We start from the raw sequence: 20,379 nt of genomic DNA, 5'->3' as shown, positions 1-20,379 counted from the left end.
TTGCAGCTTTACATGTAGCCAGAAAAATAAATCTGCCTAAGTGTTAAGAAAGGCCCAGGTCATATCATTGCTGCTTGTATCAAATCCTGCAAGCAAGAGCTCCTAAGGAATAAAGCTTCAAGACTAAAAGTGATAAAACATCACTACCACATGTTTCTTCTCAAGCTAATTCTACATACTGTCCAATACATTAGCCACTAGTCACATGTGGCCCGTAAGTCCTTGCAATGTGGCAAGTCTGAATGACACGTTACATAAGTGCAAAATATGCACCTGACTCTTACAGACTCAGTACAAAAAAAGAATGTAAAATATATCAATATTTTTTATATTGTCTTCATGATGAAATTATTATATTTTGGATATGTTTGTTAAATAAAATATTTTATTAAAACAATTTTCACCTTTTCCTTTTTTCTTCCTTAATGTGTCTATTAGAAAATTTAAAATTATAGATGTGGTTCTCATTTGTGTCTCATATTTATCTCTAGGGGACAGTGCTGTTCTAGAGAACTTAGTATAAGCCTGAGTTATACAAATAATTAAAGATGTATTTATTTGAAAGCCAGAGTTATGAAGATGGGAAATTGTAGCTTGCCAAAGGATGGTCCATCAAAAACTAGAAAATCTACTTGGGCTTATGGAAAAACACCTGCAAATGCTAATAGAGATAGCTGGGGAGAAGAGTCTAATTAGGTATAATCAGAGAGGATGCTCTGAAAAGGAATTAGAGGAAGAAAGAGAATGAAAAATGTATGACAACCACCACACTAAAAAACTATTTATGCCCCAATGATATCTAATAGTTGAAAATTTTTGCTTTATATTGATTTGACCCAAACTTCTTACCTGGCATTCAGGGTTCTCCATAATGAGGGCTCAAACTTAGCAACAAATTAAAGAGTGGATGGATGGATCCATCATGAAGCTAAGGGGATCTATTCATGGCACCTAAAATAGGTGGTCTGATGTCCTACTTCCACCCTTTCGTGGATGCTCTTCTTCTCAATGAGAATAACTTCTTTCCAGTTCATTATTTTTGTGTATCTTTTAGATCCCAGTTCAAATGTCATATTCTTTACCTGTATTTCACAGATAATCCCAGGGCTTCTCCTTCAATATGTTTCAGTGTAATCTTTCCTTGGTGCTTGTCTTGTTTTGTCTGTTTTGTTAGCTGTCTCACATGCTAGCTATGTGGCCTTAGACCACTTAACTTACTGCACTATGCTTTACTTCCCTTGTCTGTAAAGTGGGATAATAACTGAATTTATATCACGATAAGAGTGGAATGAGTGAAAACATGTAAAGTTCTTTGACTAGAATCTGGTGTATGACAAGGATTAGATAAGTATTAGCTGCTACTATTATTGTTGATGTTCATATTGGCTACATAACTCACACGTGCACATCTCCTTTTCCTATCTGATTGTAAATTCCTTAAAGGGCAAGAATCATATTTTCTTTTTCATATCACAAGTCTTACAAAGTTAAAAACCCAGTAAACATCTGTTGATGGCCATAAAAACACCCACGCATTTTAATTGGTGCTTTCTATAGGCCAGATTGTGTACTAATCAGGGATAAAATGATAAACAACATAGACATTGTCCTTTCCTCCATGAAATTTAAGTTATAGTGGAGGGAGATGGACAAAGGGTGAATGTGCAGAAGATAAAGAGGTTTACATAGTTACAGACAGCAATAAGTGTTATGAAGTAATAAACAAGGGGCTGGGATAAAGCTTTAGTGGAGGAGGGTTCCAACTAAAAAGATGATGAGGGAAGGCCATGATGAGCATGAACTACAGTGAAGGGAGAGAAGGTTTTGTGAGGTAAGAATGGAGGGACAAGTAGAGTTTATAATGGTGCACCTTACAGGTTACAGTTAGGTGTTTGTGCTTTACTTTGAGGGAAACATGAAAGTATTACAGGAATTCAAGAAACAGTGGGCTGGAAACTCTTTATTTTGCTTTGTCAAGTAATGGCAGTAGGCCTTAGGAGCTGTCACCTTTTACTTGACTTATGAAATGAGATCATATTCAACAACAATATATTAATATGGCCATGAGTTTTTGACCTATATAAGGTTAGCTGACTCATCTAGGGTTCAAGCATACACTTGACCTTAGACTCATTAAAACCAGTTGTCTGTATAACACGACTATGTGCAATCCAAGGCCAAATATAATAAGATATATGCTAGTAGGAAAACCAATAAGCAAATATATGAATCAGAGTTCCATTTGAGCCTCTATTGGCGTGATACCTGCTCATGTATTAGCTTATATAAAAACCCTGTTGTTCATGACAGATATCGTTTTTCAGGGAACCACTTTAAATATGATTCTGGAATAAGGAAGGATATAAAGAATGAAAACATTATAAAAATTATAGAGGGAGTCTGCTATAAAACAGCATGCAAAAACTCAAACATATTATCATTTAGACCTAGGCATTACTGACTTTAAAATATAGCAGACAACTTAAAACATAGTATTGTCCTTGAAAACAGAAATGAGGGAAAAAACCCAAGTATTTACCACTCACTTTTTCCCTGTGGAATGAGCTGATATCCCATAAAGGCTTAATAGTGCGCGTGTGTGGTTCTTAATACAGAGTAGACTTATGGGATAAGGAGAGGAAAGAAAACCCCACGGAAATGGGTTTATTTATTTATTTTTTCAAAAAGCCTCAAGTTCAAGTGTATTCTTTTGTCTTCAACACTTGTGTTGCCCTGGGCTAGTTACTTATCCTGAATCTTGGTTGCCTCGTTTGTAAAATAGGGTAAATAAAACAAAAATAGTAACGATGATAAGAATTAATAATAATAATAATACCACTCATCTCTGGGAGATACTGGGTAGCTGTTGAACAAATCTGTTGCCCTTGTCTTGGTCACATAAGAAGGAAAAACTTGCAGGAATGAGGAAGGTCTCTCTTGCAGCCAGGTGGGGCCATGCGACTGAGTTCTGGCCAACAGAAAGTAGACAGAAGTGGTACATGCCACTTTTAGGCCTGGCCATAAAAAAACCCTGCTGTGTAATCCTTTCTCTCTTCTACTTATTTGTCAACTGGATACAAAGACTCAGGACAACTTTGGGGGCCACAGGCTGGAGCTCACAAGCCTCCATCAGCTTGAGTCCTTAATGACACAATGGGACTCAGCCTCCCACTGTGGATTTATGCACATGAGAAAATAAATTTCTCTCATGTCAGTTTGACATTGGTGTTACAGCAGCTAGTGTTACCTAACTCATAGTTCATCTGAAAGAGTTACTGAAAGAATTGAGTGAGGTTATATTTGGGCACTATATTTTTCTGATTGCCATTATTATTCAAATCTAACTAGTTAGGATCTGTGTACAAAGCTCTTAGGACACACAATTTCTTTATAAATATGAAAGGATTTTCAAAATAAAGGAAGAAATTAGCAAAGATGATATGGCATGACAAAAGATATTTTGAGAGTGAAGGAGAGGAATATAATTATTATTTTTTACATCTCAGCTCCATCTTTTTCTTCTTGAAAAAACTAGCAGAGAACTTGTGGAAACAATAGTCAAAGCTAGTTTCCCATGGGGTGACAGCTTATGCTCAGGGAGAAGGTTTTTTTTTTTTTCCTGTTATTATTTTCCTTTCACAAATCATATTATGTGGTCTGATAAGAAGATAAGATCTTTGCAGTTAGAATTGTACTTAAAAATCCAGGGCATATGGTCACCTTATGGACCACAAGCAAATTCCTGGTTTCTTTACATTTGATGAAAAAGGGAGACTGTGGGGTAGGAAGTATGGTTCAAAGAGGGGACCCATTAAGTAGGAGGAGGGGAAAGGCATTAAAGATGGAAGAACTGGTGTTTCATGGAATAAAGCAGGAACAGAGTCTGATGTGTGCTCTTAGCTCAACCTTGGGAGAAGTGCTAGGGAAGGATTTGGGAGGGGCTCTGACCATGGAAAAAGAGCGTCGTCAGGAAGAGGAAGGCATATGTGTGCAAAGGTTTGCTCGCGTACCTCCTGTTCATGCAGGTTGGTGTTTACTTTCCTGGTTGTTTATCTTCCTGCCGTTGAAAAGATGGATTGAGAGAAACCCAGTGCCTGGTGCTGACAGTGGTCTTAAGTCCTTAATTGTCTACTCTGAGGAAGAGGTCAACAGAAATGTGTGTCTTACTACATAGTTAGGATACAGTGATTGAGGGAATATTTAGAATTGATTCTGCTTCAAAATGTGGCTGGCACTGAAAACATTTATGGATGGGTTAGGTAAACTGAAGGAATTGAATGGCTTTTGAAACATGCCTTTTGAAAGACTTTGATGAGTCTGCCAGTATAACAGAAGCATCCTGAATCATAGATCAAGCTAGGAGAAACGTCATCTTGTACAAATTTATTTGGGTCTCAAAACACGTTTGTGTGTACGTGTGTGCGTGCTCATGTGCGTTGTTTTGTGTATGCATATGTGTATGTGACTGCTGCTGTCCCTTCTGCCGGTCTTTCCACTCTAATTTGACATATCTAGTGCAAAATATCAGGGCAAATTTCTAAATGAAATAGTAAGAAAAACTTTTCATTAAATGCCAACAATGCTTGTTAGGAAACCTGGTCTTTGTGCCTGATTAAAAAAAGCCTTTCCAGTCTTCACCACTAGCTAGCCAATTATTCCTTTCTTTCTGTTAAGGAATGCAGCAGTTCTGAGACATTCTCTGTCTTCCTCTGTGACTCTCTCTGTCTCTTACAATAAATATACCCCCTGGGAACAGTGGTGGAAAGAATGGATGACAACAAATATCATCAGGAATGAGGCAGGACAACATATTTCTGCTCATGAAAATATCTGTTGTCAAAATCTATGATAGGCTACATCCTTTTCTGTAACTTGGGAGAATGTATCCCTCAGTAACACTGTACTACCACAAATGTAAGAAACTCAGACCTCATTTTTTAAAAAGTAATTTTATCATTGCTTATTTTGTATTATAATAGTGACTATGATTTATTGAAATTACAACTTTATGTTCCTTAACTCGTTTGGATAGGATGTGGAATTGTTTCTCAAACTGGGTTTTGTAAGATTTAAAATATCTTACATAAAAAAGAAAGTAAGAAGCAAAGATTTGTTTAGTAAGATTTGGTCAGTTACCATGGGAAATGCCATCAGTTTCCACCTCACCTGAGCCTCTCAGTGCATGTGAGCAGGTTGAAGGCTCTGAGAAATCTGTAGAAACTGCTCAACTTTGTCTCACCTTGCAGTTTCGAAAATTTTTTGACTGTGGAACTTTTTTTTATAAAAAATGCTTATTAACATCCTGATCAATGCTATAAAATTTTAAACATGGGAATATCTGAGCAAGAGCCCCACGATGTTGCTTAGGAATGTGAACTGAATTTTTTTATATAACCTTTCTCTGGTGTCTTTGCTCATTTAGAATATGATCATGTGTCATTCTACATGAATCATTGTCAGGACCTCTGTTTTTCAGTGAAGTCATATCTTACGTAGTGGCCAAAGTACATATCTTCAAAATCAACTCTGGAAATCTTTTAAAACTCCTTTAAAGTACAGTATTCAGTTTTTAATTCAAATATTAATGTATATTTCTTTTCACTCCAAAACTTTTTTTTTTTTTTTTTCTATACCATGCCATTTATCCTTCTGAAGCTTCCTTGGGAAATGGGTAAGGACATAAAATGAACCCAGAAGATTCCATGTTTACTGCTAAGCTCTGTATTTTTATTGTATGTATTGTATTATACTAGGATATAATTAGGCACAAAATTTCATGAAATCATACACCAGGCCACTTCATGACCACTGGAAAATATTGCTTTTCTCCATATAATACTAAAACTAAAAATTAGTTTCTGTCACTGAAAATATGTTATCATTGAGTATGAGAAGGGAGCTGTGCTTTGTTTTCTTCTTTTTTTTTTTTTTAGTTTATTTTGTTACTTTCTCTGAGGTACTTCGAGGTATACTTTAAGGTGAGCTGGTATTGTTGTGAGAGTATTGTTTTAATCTTTAATAAATACAAATTTATTCCAATTATCTAAACTGAAAAAAACAAAAATGAAACAATTCACCCATTTTTCCCACTCACCATCCCCCGCCTTTGGCAACCATTCTGTTCTTTGTATCTGTGAGTTCGGTATACCTTGGAGATATTGTGGGTTCAGTTCCAGACCACTGCAATCAAGTGAATACTGCAATAAAGCAAGTCAAATGAAGCTTTTGGTTTCCCAGTGCATATGAAAGTTATGTTTATACCACACTGTAGTTTATTTAAGTGTGCAATAGCATTATGTAAAATGCTAAAAAAACAATGTGTGTACCTTAATTAAAAAATACTTTATTGCTAAAAAAAAAAGAAAAAAAAAAAGCTAATAATCACCTGAGCTTTCAGTGAGTCATAATCTTGTTGTTGGTGAAGGGTCCTGCCTCAATGCCTCAACCCCGGCCAAGGCTGCTGACTGGTCAGGGTGGTGGTGGCTGAAGGCTGATGGTGAAATTTACCACATGTATTGGCTCTTCCTTCCACAAACTATTTCTCTGTCACATATCGCATTTTACACATGGTAGACCTTCTTTCAAAACTGGAGTCAATCCTCTCAACTCTACCTTTTTCAACTAAGTCTATGTGAAATTCTAAATCCTTGTCATTTCAACAATCTTCACAGCATCTTCACTGGGAGTAGATTCCAACTCAAAAAGTGATTCTTTGCTTATCTACAGGAAGTGACTCCTCATCCATTAAAGTTTTCGCATGAGATTGGCGCAATTAGGCACGTCTTTCTGATTCTAGTTCTCTTGTTCTTCCCACCACATCTGCAGTTACCGTTTTCCACTGGGGAGTTTGAATCCCCTCCGAGTCATCCATGAGGGCTGGGATCACCTCCTCCAGATTTTGGTATGTCGACCTCATAATGTAACACCATCATACCTCATTTTACAGAGGAGGAACTGAGGCACAGCCTAAGAAAGTTATTTAAAGTCACACAGCAGTGGTGCTGTGAATCCAGAAGAGGCTCGTAAAGGCTGCATGACTTACACCACAGAGCTCAAAATTAGGCCTGTGCACCTGAAAATAGATCACAGGGATGCTCGTACTAATTTACACCTATTTGGACTTAAACTTAGGTCCAACATTGTGTATTGGATGAAGGGGTTGCAACCCCACTCAGATAATCTCTATATCCTAATCTGATGATTTTGTTTCCAAGTTTCGCTCACCAAATCTTTAGAAATGTGTCCGAAGAGATCATATAACTAAACTTACGGTTACAGATCTGTAATTATGGCCACACTTGATTTATAGGGAAAAATAATATATTGTATGAAAATGTAATTGTAAAGCAACTGCTGCTTGACTTCCAATTGTCACTTAGGAACATTTTAAACTGTGGTATATGAATACACTTTGAATACCAAGAAGAAGATAAATGGTTTTATCTACTTTTTTACCTGTTTAAACCAATGTAAAACATATTTTATCAAAACATTTGAAAAGCTTATTGTAAAATCTTTATCATAAATTAAGCATAAACAGCCAACTTCAACCATAGCAAGTAATCTATATACATTAACCATTTAGAAGAAGCCTATTTTGTTTTCCAAACAAAACGTTGTTCCAACGTGAACAAATAGGGAACAAATAGGGACAGTGAGCAAATAGGGAAGCCTCTGGCTTGAATTTCCCTTTGTGTTTTTGCAGCATGACATTTTAGGAAAACCTCATTTCTGAAATGGGAGAATTCTGAAAGGGAATTCTCTCTATGACAACCATTATAAGTGGCTCATTTTCTACGACAGGCTGTGTATCCAATATCAAGGACCTACTAGGCACAAGTCACTGTGTTGGGCTTGGTACAGAACGGGAAAATGAAGACTTGGTAGCTGGTTTTAAGATATTTCCATTCTAGTGAGTTAGATGATAAGTCATGTATATAATATTGGTACAAGGCACAGGGTAGTTTTCAAGTTTTACAGACAAATTTACAAGAAACTGTAGAAGAGACAGTCACTATTGTGTAGAAGGATATGCAATGAGGAAGGGAGAAATCAAGAAAGGTAAAAATGTGCATGTCCCTCCCCTGCATTACCTGGTATGATTATTTTCATCAAAATATGTGCTCAGATAATTGTTGATGGAAAGAAAGAAAGGTGGGAGAGAAGGGGGGTGAGGGGAAGGGGATGTTGGAGTAAGGATCCATGTAAGGTAAGATATTAGAAATGAATCCTTGAATCTTGAATAAAACAGGTATGAAAGAACAATAGCAGAATGCTGTAGACCGGTGGTTTTGGGGAAATATCACATATGTGAGTTAGGCTACAGATCAGGGTATATGCAGGGTTTTGCAGAGGCATAGAACTAGACTATACAGAAAGATCATGAATATTATGCAAAAGGATTTGGACTTTGCATTTGGTGGGGTATACCCACACTCTTCCAAAACTCAATCAGGAGGAAATAGAAAGCTTGAACAGACCCATAACCAGCAAAGAAATTGAATCGGTTATCAAAAATCTCCCAACAAATAAGAGTCCAGGACCAGATGGCTTCCCAGGGGAGTTCTACCAGACATTTAAAGCAGAGATAATATCTATCCTTCTCAAGCTATTCCAAGAAATAGAAAGGGAAGGAAAACTTCCAGACTCATTCTATGAAGCCAGTATTACTTTGATTCCTAAACCAGACAGAGACCCAGTAAAAAAAGAGAACTACAGGCCAATATCCCTGATGAATATGGATGCAAAAATTCTCAATAAGATACTAGCAAATTGAATTCAACAGCATATAAAAAGAATTATTCACCATGATCAAGTGGGATTCATTCCTGGGATGCAGGGCTGGTTCAACATTCGCAAATCGATCAACGTGATACATCACATTACCAAAAAAAAAGAGAAGAACCATATGATCCTGTCAATCGATGCAGAAAAGGCCTTTGACAAAATCCAGCACCCTTTCTTAATAAAAACCCTTGAGAAAGTCGGGATAGAAGGAACATACTTAAAGATCATAAAGGCCATTTATGAAAAGCCCACAGCTAACATCATCCTCAACGGGGAAAAACTGAGAGCTTTTTCCCTGAGATCAGGAACACGACAGGGATGCCCACTGTCACCGCTGCTGTTTAATATAGTGCTGGAAGTTCTAGCATCAGCAATCAGACAACAAAAGGAAATCAAAGGCATCAAAATTGGCAAAGATGAAGTCAAGCTTTCGCTTTTTGCAGATGACATGATATTATACATGGAAAATCCGATAGACTCCACCAAAAGTCTGCTAGAACTGATACATGAATTCAGCAAAGTTGCAGGATACAAAATCAATGTGCAGAAATCAGTTGCATTCTTATACACTAACAATGAAGCAACAGAAAGACAAATGAAGAAACTGATCCCATTCACAATTGCACCAAGAAGCATCAAATACCTAGGAATAAATCTAACCAAAGATGTAAAAGATCTGTATGCTGAAAACTATAGAAAGCTTATGCAGGTAATTGAAGAAGATATAAAGAAATGGAAAGACATTCCCTGCTCATGGATTGGAAGAATAAATATTGTCAAAATGTCAATACTACCCAAAGCTATCTACACATTCAATGCAATCCCAATCAAAATTGCACCAGCATTCTTCTCGAAACTAGAACAAGCAATCCTAAAATTCATATGGAACCACAAAAGGCCCCGAATAGCCAAAGTAATTTTGAAGAAGAAGACCAAAGCAGGAGGCATCACAATCCCAGACTTTAGCCTCTACTACAAAGCTGTCATCATAGGAGGTTTCTATGCACACATGTCCTTGTAGGCCTAGGTCAGGGTCAAAGTTGCAATGTGTATAAAGTAGGTTGGCTCCACACTGTTCCCTCTGCTGCCTCAATTTCATGGCCCTACTCACCTAGTATGAGTCTCACCTTTCCCATGCTGTCCTTTGACTACTCTGGACCTCCCTGCATTCTACCCTCCACTGGCAAGGGATATCTCTTGCTCCAAATACAAGATGTTGGAGGCAGCATGGTGAGATGAGAAAAGCATGGGATTTGGGTTTAGGCAGACTTGGTTTCCAAATTCTGGTTCTCCCTTTTGGTCAACTAGACCAGTTACTTAAATTTTCTGAGCCTCAGTTACCCGCAAAATTGGGATAATAATACTGACCTTTTAAAAGTAATGAGATCTTACTTTACACCCATTGAACTGGCAAATATTAGAAAGAACAAAAATCACAATTGCCGATGAAAATACCAATTGTTACGGCATTTTGGGAAAGCAGTTTGGCAGTATCCATTAAAAACACGTACTCCTCAAAGCAGAACTCACACTCTTGGAATCTTTCCCACACAAATAAAAGCACTGCTTATAAGGATATATGGGCAAGGACATTTATGTAGCATTGTTTGTCTGGTAATAAAGTGGGAAGAAAGTGCTTGCTCATCATAGAAGAATGGCTGAATAAATTATAGTACTTCCAAGCTATGGAATATCACGAGTTTAAAAATGGATGAATTAGATCTACACAAAATGACTCAGAGGGATTTTCACAAAGTTTCACTGCCTGTAACAAAACAAGATTCAGAAAACTGTGTAGGATGTAATATGATATTTATGAAATAAACATGTATATTTAACAATGGATTAAAAACTTTGAGCCTCCTTCTGTGTATCTGGCACTCTTTGACATGTCTAAATGGATTGACTCATTTTAATGTTCCATACCCTGTGAGGGAGCTACTATTACCGTTCTCAATTTCCCTATGAGGGAACTGAGATTCAGAGAATAAATGACTTGCCCAAAGTCACACAGGTCATGGTAGGGTTGGAGTCTGGACCTCAGAAGTTGGGATCAGAGGCTAGACTCTTTATCGGTATATTTTACTCACTGAATAATTTGAAGGTGGGAAGTAAGCAAACAACAAAATGGGGGAAATCACATGAAAATCACACATTATATGATCAAGTTATGTAAAATTTTGTGGGGATGCATGTATTTAGAAAGTGACATGTGAAAGGATGGACGGTCCTCAAAATCTGAATGGTATTTGTCTCAGGATGTTGTGATTGCTCACGTTTTAAAAATTCTATTCCTTACACTGTTTCATTTTTTGAAGTTTTTACAATGAATATATATTATTTAAAGAATCAAAAAAGGAATAAACTCTATTCATTGTAGAAAAGACAAAGATTTTCATGCATTTCCATATATTAATTTTTTTATAGAAATGATGAACATTTCCAGAGTGAAAGGATATTCCCTGTCGGTATAGAATTTAAAGCTGAAAACAGAAATGACTTAAATGGGTAAGTAACTTATGAACATTCATTCATAAGAATGTACAATTAGGTGATATTAGACTGTCAGAAGACATGGAAATAATTTCACAATCTATGTTATTTTTAAAAGACAGTTTCAAAATGGTATGTGTTGCAGAATATCCTAAAAAAGTCTGTCTCTATCTATCTATCTATCTATCTACCTATCATCTACCTGTCTGTGTATCATCTGCAGCAGTCTAGAAACACACTGGAAGTTTATTTATTTTTTTAAAAAATATTTAATGTTGATTTATTTTTGAAAGACAGAGAGAGACAAAGAACGAGAAGGGGAGGAACAGAGATAGAGGGAGACACAGAATCCGAAGCAGGCTGTAGGCTCTGAGATGTCAGCACAGAGCCCGATGCGGGGCTCAAACCCACAAACCATGAGATCATGACCTGAGCCGAAGTCAGTTGCTTAACCTACTGAGCCACCCAGACACTCCTAAACACACTGGAGGTTTATATGCCAGCCTATTATATATGTTTATTTCTGGGATTGAGATTATGGATGATATTTTTCATTTCTTCTTTGGCTTGTATTTTTTCATATAATAAAGACACATTACTATTAAAATAAGAAAATGAATGAAAGCAATAAAAATGTTTTAACCTTTTCCCTAGTAAATAACAAAAAAAAAATCAGGAATTTATCCTGAGGAATTGATCATAGAGATTTATTTAAAATGTATGCACTGCATTTCCTTATTATTTATAATAGAGAGAAAACTGTAAATAACAAAATAATCTAACATTAGAACAGACAACCATATGATGAAATATTATACCTCCAATAAAAATCATGCCTTTGAAGAATATTTAAAGACACAGGAAAATATTCATGGTGCACTGTTAACTGAAAAATCAGAATGAGGACTTTTTTTTTAAACAATTTAATCCTTAAAGGGAGAATGATCACAGGCTTTTTTCCCTTTTATATTTTCCTGAATTTTAAAATATCTTACAATAAATATTTATTATTCTTATAAACAGAAAAATAAATAATTGTTATGTTAAAATAGAATGAAATACTATCTTTTGGGGAGTTTATATAAATGTTAATATCATGTAAATATCAGTTGGGAGTCAACACTAATACAGCAGTTCACCTCCTCCTACCCCCTGCACACAGACACTTTTCTCTCTTGCTTATGAGTCTTAGGTTACCCTTGTGAAATGAAGAATACAGTGTACATAAATTTAAAACATTGAGTACTAGAGACACTCCATACATCTTAGTTCTTTCCCCTTCACTGAGCTGCCAGAGGGCAGTGGCTTTGATTCTATACTTCAGCCTCTTAAAAATCCAAGAGTGATAACTTGGGTGTTACAGTGTATCCAGATACTCTACCAATGCAGATCCAGGACAGATGACAGCTTTGTCCCACTTTGGTGAGTAGTGGTGACGGCCCTTAGTTGGGGGGAAGGTAGACATCAAGGATGGGAAAAAGACTGAAAAAAATTAGACTGCAGAAGCCTGAGAAGAATTTCACGGGTGGTACAATGCTTTGTTTCTCTGTAACGATTTAGATAAGGAAGAGAAACATTGTCAGAACCATCTGGAGCCAACACCTTTTGGCCTTGGCTGGGTTTACAGGGACCCATTGTTGGGAGAACGAATGTTCATCTCTTGCACACACCCGGATCCACTTCCTCATATATAACTGCATCCTTTCTCTTTTGTTATCCTTTGCAGGGCTGACTCCTGCAGTAGCTTTCCTCTCATTCTACAGAAACTGCGACCTCTTGGAGGTCAGAAGCTAGATTAAAGGTTAAGAAAGCCTTTGCCAGGTGACACTGCACTTCATAAACACCAAAACAGCAATGATGTGACCTACACAGAGCTCCAAAGGAATACAAGCTCGGGTGTGCATGCACCTGAGTATTAATTGATTTTCCTTTAATATTAATGAGCATATGATTTGGTCTAGTTGACCTTCAAATTCAAATTAGGTACTGATTAAATAATAAGACAGGAGAATCGGGATGTGTTGAAACAGCACTTTTTTTCCTCCAGGGAAGTGCCTTGGCCTTGGCTGTGAGTAAGGATGAGCTATTACTGGTGTTGAGACAACTAGAACAGAGAGTTCTCTTTGAATTAAGGAGGTTGACTAGATGTTAAATAATAGAGATAATAATAATAATAAAACTGTGCAGCAGTTTCAACCAGAGCACTTGATATTCCTGGCATGAGTTTATACTGTGTTTATACTCCCGTCATCTGAATGCCTCCTTATTTGTTAGCTAACATTTGTACCCTTAGGTTTGTTTTTAAGGATTTAAAGTACGAACCACCATTAAATAGAATATTTTTACCAGTAGATGAAGGAATACCTCAGTAGATAAGTGCGAGCCTATTTTATAAATACCTTCAGAAATCCTATGAACCTATAGATATTTTCTCAGGCCAGCTTTACCTTGGAGTTCATTTCAATTCTGTCCTGGCTGCCACATCCTTGGCATGCACCCACCCTGTGGATGAATTATTCATCAACATTCCTCCTCCTCACATCTCATCCTCCCAACTCAACTCCTGCCCACCAGGTCTGTAATGAGTTGTTGGGAACAGGTGCCTTCAGCCTGTAGTGCACAATCTAGCTCTTAATCCGCCAGCCAATCGGTTGTACCTCCTTCTGTTAGCAGCTTGCATTGTTAGCAGTTATGTGGGGTAAATGGGCAGGAAGCATCCATTCTCAGTACCCAGTGGGAAATATGTCTAGAACATTTGAGCAAAATTGCTGGCATAGAAGATACCCCAGAAGACACTTCCTCTTAAAGTTCTTCAACTGTTACATACCTGTTTTAATGTTTTAAAAACCAAATCTCCCAAACGAAGTGACATTAGACAGCTCATCTTTTGTTTGCTTGTTTTCAGTCCTTGCACTTTATAAAAATTTTTTTTAATGTTTATTTAGTTTTGAGAGAGAGAGAGAGAGAGATTGAAAGCAGAGGAGGGGCAAAGAGACAGGGAGAGAGAGAATCCCAAGCAGGCTCCAAGCTGTTGGCACAGAGCCCGACCCAGGGCTTGAACTCACAAACTATGAGGTCATGACCTGAGCTGAAGTCAGAAGCTCAACAGATGAGCCACCCAGGTGCCCCATGGTCCTTGCACTTCAGAAGGCACTAGTTTCCAGGGGAAACCAAAGTTATAAATGTAAATCCAACCAGTCAACAAGCAAAGTTGGGAATAACTGGTGCATCTCAAAATCCTTGGGGATTATATTGGGGGGTAGGTGCCAGGAGAGAGAGAGAGAGAGAGAGAGAGAGAGAGAGAGAGAGATTGAGAGAGAGAGAGAGAGAGAAGGCAAGCCCATAATATCAGTGATTACAAAACCCAAGAAAATGCTGGGTTAAGATCAGAATCTGGAGGCAAAATCAAGAGAGCAAGGGCTCCTTCAGGACCTTTGGTCAGCAAAAATGTTCTTCCACTTAAACTAGAGAGTGAAATAAGCATTTTTATAAGCGATCTTGGAACTGCAGAGCTCATAAATAGCCCAGGTGTCACCAAGAAGGAGATCTATTTCTGCATGAAAGCTAATAACGGTGAATGTTTGAAATGAATCCTCAACACCTGTGACTGCATTTTAATCTCAACCTGACCTCAGTATTGGAGAATTTCAATGGCAAATTCATTTCTTTTTCATTCTAAGCAATGTATATATCAGTCAAGATGGCAGTCCCATACACATTAGACACTTGGTCTAAGCTTTGTACCAACTGATAATCAAAAAACAGTGGTCATGTGTATATGCTATTACAGAAGGAAAAAGAAAAAATCATATATGTTCTACTTTTAATTGAAACTGGATTACATGCTAATGTGGATTTCAAAACACTTTTTCTTCCCTAAGATCAAAAGGTTAATGGATATTAACAATTTATTTCAATAAAATCCTTAGAACTTCACATTAATCTTACTAGGGAACTGCATTTGTGATATGTGACAGAACTTGTTGGAATCACACCTTTAAAAGTTTAAAAAAAAATCCTAAAAGTATTCTGAGAAATTGATCCTGGCGTGTGCAATTAATGGTGTGAGATCCTAAAAGCATCAAGAAACATCACAAACTGTTTCTACAAAGGTGTAATGTCTCTAAACCAAACAGCTGAACAGGAAAAATCTCAGCTTGAAGTACTTAGATTACCTCTTGTTTCCTAAACTCTGCCATTAAACTTCATGACATTAATTTTCTTTTTTTTTTTTTATCACAGGCTAAACGACCGGAATGTCCAAAATTATTTGCCTAAGATGAACACCATTTTCTGTCTTTCCGCTCTGACTTAGTCAGGTTTATTTCTCTCTCTAAGGTGCCCTGCGGTTTCTTATCAGAAACTATGTGTATATATACGTTATTGCCTTTTTAGATATAGCAAATGGCTTCAAAACCAAGGATGTAAGAACACATATCTGAGTATGTATGAAGGAAGTGCCAAGGGATTATTTAAAGAGTGGTAATGATCTGAAAAAGGACCACCGAAAATAACAGTGTGGTCTATGCTTGTTGGGCAATCCAGATCTCTCTACAGGAATGAAGAACTTACTCTCCCAGTTCATCCCAGGCTTCCAGAATTACCTCATTAGAAGACCTCTGCCTCACTCAAGGCCACACCCCTTCCCCAAGGCAGCCAGGGTCAGGTGACTTATCAAAGGAAGCTTTTACTGACCCCAGATGAGACACCTCAAAAGGGTCATCTTATCTTCAGAATAGCTGTGGCTTCTGTTGATAATGCCTGTCAGCTCAACTTCCCTCTCTACCCAGTTCTGCTTCCTTCCTTTGCCTTTAATAGGTGTGGATTCCAAGAGCTCTCCCTAATAAATGTCTATTCCCTAATCTCCATTTTAAAGTCTGTCTTCTGGGGAGCCCAACCTACACATATGCCAGGTGAAAAGTTTGAGCAATTGACATGAATTGGTATTCTGTGAGGTAGATGCTATTATTGTCTTCCTTCTGGAGAGAAGACTGAAGCACAAAGAGGTTAATTACTTGCCGTTACTTGTTAATTCCTTGAGTTACTTGTCAAAGGTTACATCAATTTTGAGACGCAGAGACAGGATTTAAGCTTCAACCATCTAACCCTAGGGTTCACAGTGTTAGCAACTACTCTTATTACACTGGACAGCTCATTTAGAAAAACCCATTTACCAGACAACATGAAATGAAATGAATGATACAAACAACTAAGTATTAAGATTGTAAAACAACTTTGATTTCTAAATTTTGATTCAACTATCAATGTCAAGTATATATATCCATCTTCATATCACTCCAAACTGAAAAAATGCATTCAGCATATTTATCTAGAAATTCTAAATAGATCACACAGTGTACCAGGTGTTCATTCCATTTCTTTGTTTTTTCACTTTAAAAAAATTATTTATTTATTTTTAACATAATTTATTGTCAAATTGGCTTCCATACAACACCCAGTGTTTATCCCAACAAGTGCCCTCCTCAATGCCCATCACCCACTTTCCCCTTTCCCCCACCCCTCATCAACCCTCAGTTTGTTCTCTGTGTTTAAGAGTCTCTTATGGTTTGCCTCCCTCCCTCTTTGTTTGTAACATTTTTTTCCCCTTTCCCTCCCCCACGGTCTTCTGTTAAATTTCTCAAGATCCACATATGAGTGAAATCATATGATGTCTGTCTTTCTCTGACTGACTTATTTCACTTAGCATAATACCCTCCAGTTCCGTCCACCGTGCTGCAAATGGACAGATTTCATTCTTTCTCATTGTCAAGTAGTATTCCATTGTATATATAAACCACATCTTCTGTATCCATTAGTCAGTTGATTGTCCATTCCATTTCTATAACCACAACAATCTAGTCTTACTATTCACAGAAGGGTGTTTAGTAGCTATCTAGGACAGATATAAAGTAGTATTACCTTTTTGTATGGGGACAGTTAATCAGAGTGAAAGAAAAGAAAGGGCTATTGTATTTTCCTTCAGATATTTGTTTTAACTCTATCATCTGCACATGGATGTACCCACTATTTCTCCATCAAATTTTTTCCTAGAGCCTATGTAAAATTTTCTTTTACCTTTTTCTTCTTCTGGAGACACCTTGTTCTGTGACTTTTCTCATTGTAACTATTCATAGAATGAGGAATGATGCTCTTGTCACCAAATAGATGGCAAATAAATAGAAAGATTTATTTCTATAGATTCCTTTCAACATTTTTTTCTTCCTTATCATGTCTGGATAATGGCTCTCTGGTAGGTGGTTCCCAAACGCCACTCATTTGAACTTATTCCTGATGAGTAGCTGTAAACAGCAGAACTGCCTAATTCTGGAATTTCAAATAAACATCTTTAAACATAATTTCTTTGACCATTTTCTGATTTAATAAGCAGTTACTTTTCAGAAGAACAAATGTAAATGTATGTATGAATTCTGAAAAGGGTGGGTGTGGAATAAAACAGAGCGGGTGTGATATTTGATTGTGTTGGAAATAGAGGTGCTGAAAGAGAATTGGATAGATTTGCTCACTGCTTCATTTCCCCATATAAACAAAATCCAAATGGTTTTCTGGGAGTCTGTGATCTTTAGGTAAGTGGCCTCATACCTTCATCTTTACAGACTTCAGTGGCCTCTTCTGAAGCGGGGCTGGGCACAGTTGCAACATCGACACCATCTACGTGACAGAAAGAGAAACGTTGCCTCAGAGTCCATGTTTAACTCCAACTGTCAAGATGGTGCTTCCCTGCCTATGGTACCTCCCTCCTCATTCCACCAAGCAAGTAGGAACCTGTTTCCTGCTCTAATACATGGAATGGTCTTTGAAGGGGCTAGCGTCTATGACCCTGTTTTATAACCAATGGAACAGGAATCTTCAGTTAAAACAGAGTCCGATGACTACAAACCACTTTTTGGTAAAGAATACTATCTGTTGGTACTATTATACTTTGGCATTTTGCTTTTTCCCCACCTCTAGAAGAATGGTATATATTAAAAAAAAATTTTTAATGTTTATTTTTGAGAGAGAGATTGTGACAGAGCATGAGCAGGGGAGGGGCAGAGAGAGAGGGAGACCCAGAATTCAAAGCAGGCTCCAGGCTCCAAGGTGTCAGCATAGAGCCCGATCCAGGGCTTGAACTCACGAACCACAAGATCCTGACCTGTGCCAAAGTTAGATGCTTAGCCAACTGAGCCAACCAGGTGCCCCATATTTTTTTTTTTAGTGAAAGATTGTGAAAGTATATCCTCACAAGTTTCCACAAAATGCTTTTATGTGAGTTTTTTTTAAAGTTTGGTTTTTCTTAGCGCAGCACTTCTGCTCTGTTAAGCCAGGAGGTCAAATGACAGGGAGCATGTCTGATGGCTGTCAGCACACAGGCCCAGGAGAAGGGGATCATTTGTTGGAAAGCACCAAAAGCCATTTGGAGATTTCATGTCACCCAAGCACAGGGTGGGGACTAAGGAACTTGGAGGGTCTGCTCCCCTCATAGCAGCAACTAACCTCATCAGAGTTTATCTTTTTCCTCAGTCCCGTAAACACCACAGCAACTCCATTCACATCTGGCTTCCAGGATAACAGATAATTAACTTACTAACATTAAAATAGTAAATTTCATATATGAACTATTGTTAAAATCATTTGGAATGGTTAATATTTGACAATTGAAAAAGGAATTGAGAAGGAATATACATTTTTCATGTAGTAACAGAGTTTTTTTAAACTGTGTTTTAGAGTTTTTTAAACTCTTTAGTTTTGGAACTAAAGATAATTCACACATGTATGACAACGCTTAAAGACAAATCACATATTTTCTAGCATATCTTATGTCCTTAATGTATTTGACTGTTACTTTCAGGTCATGTCTCTATTGGGAGAGAGAATAAAATTTTTAGTAGGGGAATAATTGGAGGTGATACGTTACTTTCTTTTGTTTGGTGATAATGTCTGATAAAAATAAAAAAAAAAAAAAACAAGAAACAAGACTATTAATCTTCCCTTGGTGTTACATCTTCCCATTTGTCTACTTCCTGTCACAGTAAAACTCCCTAAAAGAGCTGTCTATGTTATTGTCCTACACTTCCTCACTTTACAGTGTCTCCATAACCCACTCCATTGGCTTCAACACCCCTCCAAGAATTCTCTTATCAAAAGCGCCAATGACTTCCTTTTGCTAAAACCAATGGTCATTTCTTTATTTTTTTTTTTCATTGTGTTTGATTTCTCAGTAGTATTTCACCAAGTTTTAACTCTGTTCTTTCTGAAACACTGTCTTCTTCTACCCTGTTGCCACCTATCCAGATGCCATGGTGTCTCAAGCTCCACTGTTTTCTTTATTTACATGTTCTTTCTAATGAATTTCACCCAGAACCATGGTTTTAAATCTCATTTCTATGCCAGTGAATCTCAAACCTGTATCTCGGTGTGCATCTCTCCAGATTCATATATCTGACTAGCTTCTTGACGTCCCATCCATATGGCTAAGAGTCCTCCCAAATATACGATGGACAAAACTGAACTATTAACTTTCTCAACAAAAACCGTGCCTGGTGGCCAGTCTTCCGTGTGTCAGTAAATGGCACCGTCATCCACAAAGTTACTGATGCTAAAAATCTAGGACTTATCCTGGATTCCTCTTTTCCCCATACCCCATATCCAAATCCATCAACACATCCTGTTATTGCTATGTCTGGAACATAACACTTCAGTCCATTTGTCTCCGTTTCCAGAAACTGCCATCATTTCTTCCTGCTATAGCTTTCTAACCGGTCTCACTCGGTTCTTGTGACCCACTTTTACTCACAGGCAAAGTGAGCTTGTTAAAACCTTAAAACTTCTGCTGGCTTCTCTTTGTAGTGCTAATAAAATCAAATTTTATACAGTGAGACATTATCTGGTCCTATGATTTTTTTAAACCAAATCGCACACCATGTTCTCCCTAATGCACAGTGTTCCAACCACTCTGACCTTCTTCCTCCAACATGCTAAAATTGACCTTGAGGCATTTGCATTACCTGGTCCCTCCATCTAGAATGCTTTCCCACCATCTCCTCATTGAGATTTCATTTAATTATCCCTTCCTCAGGGAATCCTTCCCAAATCCAGACA

General features: G+C 37.4%; 1 protein-coding gene across 1 annotated transcript in view; it reads right to left on the bottom strand.

Annotated features, from left to right (window-relative positions):
• Nucleotides 1-20,379, bottom strand: part of MACROD2 (mono-ADP ribosylhydrolase 2) — a 2,022,401-nt gene that overhangs the window by 88,144 nt on the left and 1,913,878 nt on the right. Inside the window, exon 13 of the mRNA XM_019462769.2 lies at nucleotides 17,881-17,949. Within this exon, the coding sequence (XP_019318314.1) occupies nucleotides 17,881-17,949 (69 nt within the window). The remainder of the gene's footprint in view (nucleotides 1-17,880; nucleotides 17,950-20,379) is intronic.

The sequence above is a fragment of the Panthera pardus genome, unplaced genomic scaffold (assembly GCF_024362965.1).
Source record: "Panthera pardus isolate Hobbes unplaced genomic scaffold, ASM2436296v1 HiC_scaffold_25, whole genome shotgun sequence".
Lineage (NCBI taxonomy): Eukaryota > Metazoa > Chordata > Mammalia > Carnivora > Felidae > Panthera > Panthera pardus.
The sequence above is the reverse complement of the archived record's forward strand: the minus strand, read 5'-3'. Positions and strand labels throughout refer to the sequence as shown.